The sequence below is a fragment of the Alligator sinensis genome, unplaced genomic scaffold, assembly GCF_000455745.1.
Source record: "Alligator sinensis unplaced genomic scaffold, ASM45574v1 scaffold239_1, whole genome shotgun sequence".
NCBI lineage: Eukaryota > Metazoa > Chordata > Crocodylia > Alligatoridae > Alligator > Alligator sinensis.
In genome coordinates this window covers 630,799-641,661 of record NW_005842788.1, presented here as the reverse complement: position 1 = coordinate 641,661, position 10,863 = coordinate 630,799, and the positions used below count along the sequence as shown (strand labels likewise).

The window sequence follows — 10,863 nt, the reverse complement described above, 5'->3', positions numbered from 1 at the left end:
TTTGTAGGTGTAAGGTGGACACTGAAATGAGCTAAGTTTAAATTGGGCATCCATTTTGAACCCAGTTTAACCTCCCAAATGTCTGTATGTGAGTCTAAACACAGCCTGAAACTTAGCCTTGGAGAAAGGTGAACTGCATCAAGCAGATACATCCTTGTTGCTAGGACATTTGGGAGGACTGTCATTCGGCTGCTCCTTAAAAGGAAGACCCTCCCCTCCACACCCCTGCATCACTATTTCCAGGGGGAAGTGAAGTGGATAGGCCATGCTTTCACCTTTGCTTTGAGGAGAGAGGCTCTGCCATGGCAGCTGGGGGTCAGGTGGAGCTACATGCTCCACCAGTTGGACTGATTTTCATGAGACAAGAAAAACCAGTTTGATTCCTGTCTCTTTCTGAAAAGTTTAGCTCTAAAAAATGATTGTGCCCAGAAACTAGCAGTCTACTTATAGTGCTGGATGGCATTTATCTGCTCCTGATTGACAGTGGAATTAGCAGAACAATGACTACAGACTAGAGGGGCACACAAGAAGTCATTCCCTCTTCTATCCTGATCCAAAGCCCAGTGAGTCAAATGGGAACAAGACCGTAAGCTTCCAGAGGGTGTTGGGTCAGGCCCTAATATGCAGTATGGCATTATCGTTTCTTACTGGGCAAATTCAGGATCTTGGGAGTCTGTTCCCAGCTAGGCTAATGCTACACCATTTATGTAATATTGTGCATTCATCTGAGGCAGTCCAAAGAAAGCACAACAACTTGCATCATCAGCTGTATGCTATGTGTTTTAATAAATGGTATAACTGGCAGAAAAATAGTTTTGGATATGTTTGTCCACCCCACTGCCAAAAAAAAATAAAAAAAAGAAACAAAGAAAGAAAGAAAAAATCAGATAAGAACTACAGAATAATTGGAACAAATGATCCCAAATGACATTCTTAGATAAATGAGTGGCACAGATAAAACCATGTGAATTAATATTAAAAGGCCTATCGCAACAATCCATTTCTTAACACTGTTACCTGTGTCTGATAAATCGAATCCTTTGAAGACATGATGGGCCTGTAAAAAAAGTAATAAATAAAAGAAAGGAAAAGCAGTGTGTCAGGGGGTGTAATAAATAAAATAAGCTTATTGTTCCAGTCAGTGAAATAAGGACAATGCTCAATTCCTTTACAACATACCAGTTAAATTGCTTATCAGGTGGACAGCACAGTGAGATAATGTCAAGTGTTATCTCCATGCCTAGGCTGAGAGTCTGTGGTCTATGAATGAGCACTGGTGCCATGAGGTGGGAATTCGAGTGTTCTCATGCGCTGCTCTGGGTCCGAGTCCACACCTCGGAGGGGCATGATGCATTCCTGCCCTTTGTTGACTCCATGCTTTGCCATGAAATATTTTTGCAGGTTTCGTGTATTTAGCTGCTGGACAGGTTCTTCCCAGGAGGAGGGAAGTGGCCTGAATGAGTTACGTGCCTCAGGAGAGAAACATCATCAAGTAGCAGCTGAACTGACGTATTAATTTTACAATAGATCCCATGCTATGCCCGCTTCACGTTCAGTTTGCAGAGCTTGTTCGTGCGTGAAACTCAGCTATCACGCACTGCTGGTTCCCAAGTATTTAAATTTTAAACCAAAATCAAGACAGGAAAATCAATCTGTTTTCCTCTCCTGCAGCAATCTACTGAATGTGAGATTAGACGATGCCATTCTTCACTGAGGCCTCCATTCCACCCTTTGGCCATTGAGCCCTCACATTCAAAAGAAAATATATGCTTCTTTCTAGGTTTGTATTGCTCTTTCTGAGAACCAGTAGCTGTTTAGGCTTCCCTACAGTTCAGTGCAGTGCAGACTAATGTGTTAATGAGCAAGCCAAGAACAAACCAGTGGTAGTCACAAAGTTCTGGATTGCTCTGAAGGGTCTTCAGAAAAGGCCTATGTTTGCTGGCTTCTTGTAAACACTGGGTTGCAAAAAAGAAAAGAAAAGAAAAAAGAGAAGAAAAAGGTCAGAAGAAAAGGGGCATGGAAAGAAGCAGGCCTTGTGCATTGCAAAGAATGAAAAAGGACACAGGACACATAGGCCCATCTCCCCAGTAGCTAGCCCCAGGGCTCAGGTCCCTCTGGTCATTTGGGAAGATGGCACAATCTGAGCCTCTGTGGGTTTCTGCACTGAAAGGAGCTGTACGGCTAGCTCTCGCTTGTTTTTGAGGCTCATAAGTGATTATTTTTGGACAGGTAGGCGATCAGAGCCACGGCTACGCCCACGTATATGCCAGTCCCAATGGTGATTGACAGCACGGCCAGGAAGAGCGCTCGTCGGGAGCTGGAGCTGGCTTGATGGAAGTCTCCCTTGGCAACTGCTTTGTTTGTCTGCAAGAGAAACAACAACAAAAATGTATCTATTTTGCCCAAAATCTGACTTCATGCACTTGGTTTTAGCTGAAACACCTTCCTAGGAGATGTCATAAAACAGTGACAGGTGAAAATTTGGGCAACTCAGCCACTGAGATATGATCACAGACTTGGGTCCATGTGCTTAAATGACTCCAGTAGTTTGTTTAATCCTAAAAAAAATGTTTTAGACATTAATACTAATTCACAGGTCACAAGAAAGCGCACCCTCCCCCTCTAGAGACAAGGCACATTTGATTTAATAAAAAGGCATCTAGTTTCTAAGATGCATGTGTCCCCACAGGCCTGCCTTACAGATTCAGGGATCCCCACTTGAGTGAATTCTAGGAGAAAACAAGGCAGAGCAGAAGGGCTGTTATGGAAATCCTACAAGGGCCTGAGACCCAACTGGCTCCAGTCTACACAAGTATCAGAACCAGGCTCAGAACAAATCAAATGTCTGCTGAAATCTGAAATGTCTCATTAATTTGTCATGGTTGAGCCCAACAGCTGGAATATTTTTATTGCTAACACATTTACTATAATGGACTGGAACAAGGAAGAGGGCTTATGTTACACTGGTCTCTCTTACTAGTGAGTGGTACTATCGCAGAAGGCATAACTGCCCTGGTGGTAAAAGCTGGGCCACGCTGTTCAGTCAAATATTTATTTGGAGACCAATATAGATGAAGGTTGACCAATACTACTTGCACATTCAGGTTGAATGTACTGAACTGTTTTGGCCAAAAAAACCCCAAAACAACAAAATCCTGGAAAAAATGGAAAAAGTTACTTTTTAAAATGTTGATTGTTTCATATTGAAACACTACTTTTCTTTATAAAAACAATGTTTTGTTTTGAAATTTGCATAACTTTTTTTGTAAGGGGCAAGGATTTCTTAGAGTAATATATTTTATTGAAGCAACTATGTAGTTGGGATATAGTTAGACAAGCTTTTGAATGAAGGACATTCTTCTTCAGGTCTCTGATCACAGGGAGCCAGGCACAGCATAGTGAAGAAAAGCAGAGAGCAGCTTGTCTAACTTTATAGCTAGCCCAATAAAAGCTACTATCATCCTTGCCTCTCACATAATTTCTGAAACATCACAGTTAAAATATTACTTTTATACTACCATAACTTTTATTTAATAAAAAAGCAAAATACTGCCCTTCACCTGAAACATTTTGTTTTTAGCTTGAATGAAACACTTTGTTCAGTTCAAAACTATATATATGCATATGTGTGTGTGTATATATATATACACACACAGAGTATTTTTTCACATACAACACACCCTGCATTATAATATGCCCCTTGCTTTTGAAAACAAAATGAATTTAAAAAGATCTTTCCTTGTAATAAGTAGCTGAGTAACAGCAACTAGAGAGCTGAGTCTGCTCATTCTGCTACCTGTGAGTCTGACACAGATTTTACTCATCTCACCATATTTCTTGAATATAATGCACATTGCAATTTCCAGATGCTGGGTTTTGGGAAAAAAAGAGTGCCACAAAATATGGTGTAGATATACGTGTGTGTGTATTTGAAGTTAAGCTGTGAACCAAAATCTCTGTTATTCACATATCTCAACCACACCCACCCCAGGCTAGGGCCAGGTCAGTAAACTTAGCCCTTAAACAGGACTCAGATGGAACTGAGCCACAAAACTCCTGAGGCATCTAACCTGGCACCTAAATTTTAGACCTCCAAGGTCCCTAGGCACCTACACATAGGTGTCCATGCATGCCTGAAAGTGCCCCAGTCTGAACAGGTAGGTGCCTAGCACTGACATGATCCAAAATAGATGTTGGATGATGCATGAACTCTGCCACAGTCCCTGGAAAGGCTCACTCTGCTAGTATACTCAGAGCAGACTGAACACACACTGAGAGAACTGAGTTCAGTACAAATGCATCACCTGTGGTCACTCTCACTGAAAAACATGGCTGGAGAAGGCCATGGGGCTGGTACGCACCCCTTGTATAATAGCTGACCGATATATCAGGAGACCTAGGTTCTAGGCCTTCTTGAGCCCTAGGGATCTCAATCTCAGATCTTGTCATCTACCAGGAGAGCCACCAGACTACAGAATAGGCTGGGTGGTATCAACATTCCTCCTCTTACTGTTGAAACTGGGCCCAGGGGCAACCCAGGGTTTGTCTATACCATTAAAATAGTTGGACCTGGGAAGCATGGAGATGAGTATGACCTACCCATCTGAGTTCACTGACGTACTCCAGAGCCAGACGTTTCCTGATCTGAGGTTATCCCCAACAGCCAGTCTCAGGCCCACTGGAAACCAAGAGCTCAAGACTGAGTGCTGGGGATGAGTCTGAAGCATATCGATTAATTTCCACAGGTGAAGTGTGCTTGTGAGATTGGGTGGGGCAGGCATTCCTTGCCCTATGTTCCTCAGGATGTGCTGGTGTCATGGCATAGACAAGCCCCAAGAGTCACAAGGCCAAAAAGAGTATGCAGGAGAGAACCTGACTGTAGTTTAGTGATTATGTAATTCAGCTGGAAGGGGTGAGGAGACCTGGCTCAGTCCCTCTTCTCAGGATGTCTGCGCATTTACATTAGACAGTGTAACAGGGAGCCAGAGGCTCTTGTTTCTGTAGGGGATGCTCCTGCAAGCAGAGCTTGCTGGGTGGCCCTGGCAGCTGAACAGGGGCCAGTTGTGATGAATTAAGCAGGCAGTATCAGCCAGAAGAGGAGCTACTCTTGGAGGAACAATGATCCCAGAAGCCAGCTGCAAGCAGTAAACTGCCCAGGGGAAGGATCTACAAGCAGCTCAGTTAAGCTACAACAGAGAAGGGCAGGCTAGCCATCAGGCTTAAATGGAAACCCCTGTGGGTGGTTGGAGAACCACCTGACAGGAAGAGGCAGGGCTTTATGGCACAAAAAGCCAGTGCCTGAGAACTGGCAGACAGTTGGGCTCTGCAGGTGGCAGGGAGAAAATCTTGTGGGTAAGATGGCTGATGGAAAGGGAGTGATGGGTGCTGAAGCTGCCCTAGGCACTGCAAGTAAAGGGGTTCTAGTTTGCAGGGAAGTGTGACCCAGTGTGGGGAGATTTTTGTTAGCTAGCCAGTAGATTTGTGTTTGTGTTCTTGTTCCTATTGGTGGACCGCAGGTAACTATGAGGGGAGGAGGAGGTCACACAGGCTGCCTATAGACATGCTTGTTTGCATTCTAATTAGAATGCATCAGAGCAGACTTGATTAATCGGCTTGCCATCACATGTATTAAGCCCCCCTGCATTTCAAAATGGTCACATTGGTGTCTTAACTAAACCTTGTCAATTAAGTTTTAGTTAAAATGTCTCTGTGGCCATTTTGAAATGGGGGTGGGGGTAGACTTAATACATGTGATGGTGAGCCATTAGAGTGGCTGCTCTAATTAAAATGCCCCCCCTCCCTCCCACCTCCAAATATGTTTATAGGCAGCCATATTGCCAGCAAGGCACAGTGTTTTGAGCCCTGCCAGGGAATGGGCTTACAGCATAGGCAGGCAGATGCCAAAAGGGCCAAAGCTTGGTGGCAGAGGCAGCTTGAAGCTGGGAGGGATAAGGGCCAGAGCCTGAGTGGGGGGAACCAGGTCTAGAGGCTCACAGCCTAAGAGGGTAGAATCTGGTACAGCAGCTCACAGGCCAAGAAGGGTGAGCTAAAGAAAGCCTGAAGCCAGGAGGGTTAAGGGCAAAGCCTAAGAAGGGTAAGACCAGGGCTAGGGGCTCAAATCCCGAGATGGGCAAAGCCCAAGAAGGGTGAAGGCAGATCCCATGAGGGGCAAGACAAGGGCTAGAGCCTAGAAGTCAGGTGTGGCACAGTAGGCCTGGGCTAAAGGGCCCTGCTAGAGGATAGGGCTGGAGTGTGGGAAGGCTGAGGCCTTAACAAGGGCGTGGAGGCCTGAGGAGACCTGATATTGTCTTGGGGGCAAGGTACCCACTAGAATGACTGAATGGTAACATCTGTGAGGCATGGCCGTGGCTACAGGGGAGGTTGGAGGCTGCAAATAGCCCTTAAGGCAACAGGTGCCTTGGGAGCCATGGACAGGCCAGGAGGGCCCATCTAGTGTTTGCGGACAGGTTGGGGATCAGCAAGGTTTGAGAGGAACCCACTGATGACTAATAGACTAAGGCTTGCTCTAGGACAGCCTCCCTTTCTCCCAACAAAATAATACCAGCAAGGTGTGGCAGATGAAAGGGCAAAAGAGGGAGGGTACCCAGAGAGCTGGAGCAGGGCAGGAGTTACAAGGCAACCGGGGGGTGTCATGGCTGCCCGTGGGGCCAAGTCCTGTTACAGACTGCCACTGGACAAAAGGCAGAAAGAACTTTGGGAGCAGGCACTGGAACCCTGGTGCCCTTGCCACCATCTCCTTGGGTTTTATCACTTAAATGCAGCATGTGGGCAGTTGGGGCATTCTTAACTGCTCTAATTCTATGTCCCAGTGTACATGTGCTGTGTCTTGACACTTCTCCATCTTCGTTTAGTTTTCTAACTGGTTCCTGCTACATCTATTTTGGTCTTTTTTTATAATCGTGCTCCTCAGAGCAATTTACAACAGCCAAATGACAAATCACAAAGCTGACAAAAAGGCTCTTGGCCTTTACTGCAATGACTTTATTAGGGGAACTGTCTCTTTTGATTCATCAACCTAATTTTTAAAGCATAACGCCTCATAAATGTTTAAAGTAAAAACAATGTCAAATGATACGTTAATAAAAATACAGGGAAGGTGGTAGCAGGGAAGGAGGAAAACAATTATTAAAACAGTGACACAAACAACTCCCATAAAGAGATTTACCTACTGAGCCAACCCCCATAAAGCTCAATTGAGCAATACTGACTGTCTGAGGAGACTGCAGGGAATGTAACTATATCTTGCCAGGTATAGGAAGGCACAGGCCATGACTTCAAATGCAGCCTGTTTTGCGAGCCTGGATTAGGGTACACCAGAAAGGACTTGAAAAAATAAGGTTGCAAGGCACTTGCTGAAAACTGTAACCCTTCCAAGGGTCTCAGAGTAAGCACACAAGTTTACTTATTGCTCTGGGACATCTTGGCTGTAATATCTGATTCAAAGCCAACAGAAGTCAAAGCGAATGTTTCCATTCAATGAATGTTTAATCAGGCCCACAGAGAGACTAGCATGCACTTCTGCTGTTAGGCCTAGTGTGTAAATGTTATGCCTAACAAGTCAAGACACCTACAGAAAGCTCTGAGGACAGTTGCTCCTTCCTCAGCATGCTCCACTGAAATATTTTTAATCCTGGGAGTCTGTTATCCAGAGTGATATGAGAAACATTGGAAGTCAAAGCCTAGTGGCCAATTGGGTCTATGTAAGGGTGATGTTACACAAGTTACCTTTGAAGGGCCACAAAGGCATTTAAAATGGGAGCACTAACCCGTTAAAGGGCATTAACACATGCTAAGTACCCTCTATACTTTAAAAGTTATGCCAATTCAAGCAAGGGTTATCTTTGACCTGTTTTCCCCAGGTTGCTTCAGGGTACTGTTAGTCTGCTCCAGGGAGATAAAATGCTCTATGTTCATTCCCTCAGCATCCCAGGATGCACCATTCCTAACCCTTCCTACTCCTTTGCTCTGTGGGCAAAGTTTCAATTCTCCTGAATTCTACTGCCCCGGGGGGTGGTGCTGGCCTGAAGGAAGTACCCCTTCCTGTCCCCCAGGAAGTGTGACCCCAGCACACCCTGACCTCTTTGAGCACCCAGGTGCATTTCACCAGTTTGCTGCTTGCTCTAGCATGCCTGGGCACTTGACTAGCTGGCTGTTGGTGTGAGGAGAGCAGTTAAACAGCCAATTAACTGCTAATGAGCAGGGCCTGGTTTAAATCGTGGGCAATTGGTTGTTAGCAATGGGAAACCGTCTCCTTCCCCACCCACACTGTTTCTCACCACTGCTGGCCACTGCACCCTGGCTCAGTTTCCCCTCCCCCATGGTAGTCATTTAAACTAAATTAATTTAAACTCATTTAAACTAAACTGCTATTCATTGGAAATGGTTCTGTTAGCACCCCCTTACCCAACCCATGCAGCAAGCTCGCTGGGTCTCAGCTCTGCCTCGGTGCACGTGTTAAGCAAACTCCTGGCCTGGTGCAGCAGGCAGCAAGCCTACTAGGTCACAGCTCTGCACTGGTGTGGGTGCTAACCCAACTCCCCCTGATGTAATCCAATTCAGTGAAACGTGCAAGATTCTGGTCCTTCTTTACATTATTTTTTCACTCCTTTCTCTTTACTTCTCACCCCTGCTTCATTTTTTCTTTTTTCCCTAAGACTTTTGCCTTCCACTCATAGCTCCTGCTGGCTGCTGAGTAAGGGAAGCCACACAGTGGTTTCTCCACCTCTGAGTTATATGCCCCCCTCCCCGTCCTCTCCCACTGCAGAGGAGAGAGAGAGTCCTGGCTCCTGTCCCTCTGTTTACTAGGCTCTCTAATCTTCTTCTTCGGCAATCCGTCGCAATCGAGGATGACTGTCTTCCACGACTGTTTTATCTGTGGGTCCAAAGAGGCTGATGAGGCCAATCTGGGATTAAAGTTGTGTAGAACTGAGATGGCATTAAGCCCTAACCTGTGACTGCTTTGAAACTGTTCGAACTTTATGAAGGCCTAACAATCCACAGATTTACAGTGTTGCAAAGGTAACCTGTAACAGCACCTTAATTAAGTCTGGCCAGTTTTTGTAAGGGGCCTGATCGAAAAATCTACTGATGTGATTAGAAAATACCCTATTCAAATGAATGGGCTCTAGGTTAGGCTCTTTATACAATGAAGAAATCTGCCAGGAAGATCCCTGACAGATCTCAATCTTAGATATGTTTTCCACAAGCACCCAGCAGGCTTCCTTGTGTCTATGCTAGAGCACAAAGGTGACCTCTTTCTCTGAGTGCTGTATTTCTAAGGTCTAAGGTTGAAATATTCCCCTTCAGCATTTTCTGAGTGAAATGTTTGGTTTCAGACATGCTGAAATGCTACATTTTGATACCACTGGAACAACACGTTTCAGCTTTTTGTTTCATGATAGACTTTCTTTTTTAATTTAAAAACTGACCCGAGTGAAAAGGAAAACAGTTAAACATAAGAATGGGGTGTGTGTGTGTGTGTGTGTGTGTGTGTGTGTGTGTGTTGTGGGGGGTTTCTCTCTCTTCCATCTTGTGGATCACTGTACAGATGAAGAATGCAATATTTAAAGGGCAAGTAAGAATTAGCAGAACAAGAGCAGGATGCCATAGTTTTGTGGTGAGAGTGGTCAGTGGGGAAGGAGGGAGTCTTGGGTTCTAGTCCTGCTGCGATGGCTACTGCTGCTTTTTAAAACTGTTAAAAAAAACCTCCCAAAACTCCTTCCCCCTCAGCTGAGTTCCCCTACCACTAGGCCACAGAGTCAGGCTTCTTCTTGCTTGCTTTCCTTCTGGCCCTGTGAATATTACACTGTTGGCTGCCCAGTAGCCCAGTGTTAACAGGAGGAGTGGAGGAGTGGGAAGAGCATCTTCGCAAACAGGCACGCTAACCTAGTGAGCAGGTCTTTAAACTAGGTTTGCTGGGGGATGGAGACCAAAGCCCTCAGGTAACTGGGGAAGCAGGAGACCTGGAGGAAGAACAAGCAGGAGGGGGTGACAGCGAAGGCAAGGCAATCAGTTAGTTACCTCAGGTGTCTGTACACGAATGCATGGAGCCTGGGAAACAAGCAGGAAGAACTGGAAGTCCTCACAGTCCAGGAATGATGATGTAATTCAGGGGAAGGCAAAATAGGGCCCGTGGGCTGCATCCAGCCCACCAGACCATCCTATCCGGCCGGCAGTGCCACTAAAAAATTTAGAAAATTTATATTTATCTGCCCCTGGCTGCCTATCAAAGATGAGAGGCCCCAGGGGGAATGCTGGCACTCAAGCCCTAGCTGGAAGCCTCTGTCTAGCAGGGGCTTCTGGAGGCTTCTGGCCTGGGACTGTTCCTGCCTCCCCACGCCGAGGGAAATACAGATAAGAAGCAGGGGGAAGAGGCAGGGGAGGACTGTGGGCAATTGCCCCAGTCCTCAGGGCCAGCTAGGCCAGCTCCTGCAGTCCAGACACTGCAGCCAGGAACCATGTAATGCTGGAGGCTGGCTGGTGGGTGGGGTAGGGGAGCAGGAAAATGGCTGTGGCAGGTGCGGGGGCAGGAAGGGGCAGCAAGCAGGTGTGCAGGGCACAGCAGCAGCTGGGCAGATGTGCAGGGACTGTGCCGGTGTCCTGGGGCTGGCGCTAGCACTCTGGCATCATGTGGTTCCCAGTTTCAGTGCTAGGACCACAGGAGCAGCTGGGATGTGGTGCCGGAGTGGCCGGAGTGGGGGAGAAAGGGGAAGTGGCAGGAGAAGGGCAGCGGTGGCAGATGGGGGGCAAGTGGCAGTGAGTGGGAGCACGGGGCCACGCTGGTGCCCTGGGGTCAGGAGTGCAGAGCCTGGGCTTGAAGGAGTGCTGGTGGGGGCTCTGCCT

The 10,863-nt window shown here is 46.5% G+C and overlaps 1 protein-coding gene across 3 annotated transcripts in view; it reads right to left on the bottom strand.

Annotated features, from left to right (window-relative positions):
• Window positions 1–441: 441 nt before the first annotated feature.
• The window catches only part of SYNDIG1 (synapse differentiation inducing 1), a 173,758-nt gene continuing 163,336 nt past the window's right edge, over window positions 442–10,863 (bottom strand). Inside the window, exons 4-5 of one of the 3 annotated variants that reach the window (XR_003091671.1) lie at window positions 1,180–2,364; window positions 442–1,057 (exon numbers count right to left, since the gene is read on the bottom strand). Coding sequence is in view for 1 of the 3 variants with exons in the window: in XM_006034973.3 (XP_006035035.1) it covers window positions 2,206–2,364 (159 nt within the window). In the remaining 2 variants the exon portion in view is untranslated. Of the gene's footprint in view, window positions 2,365–10,863 lie in introns of all 3 variants that reach the window. The other 2 variants (XM_006034973.3, XR_003091673.1) reach the window with 2 other exon arrangements.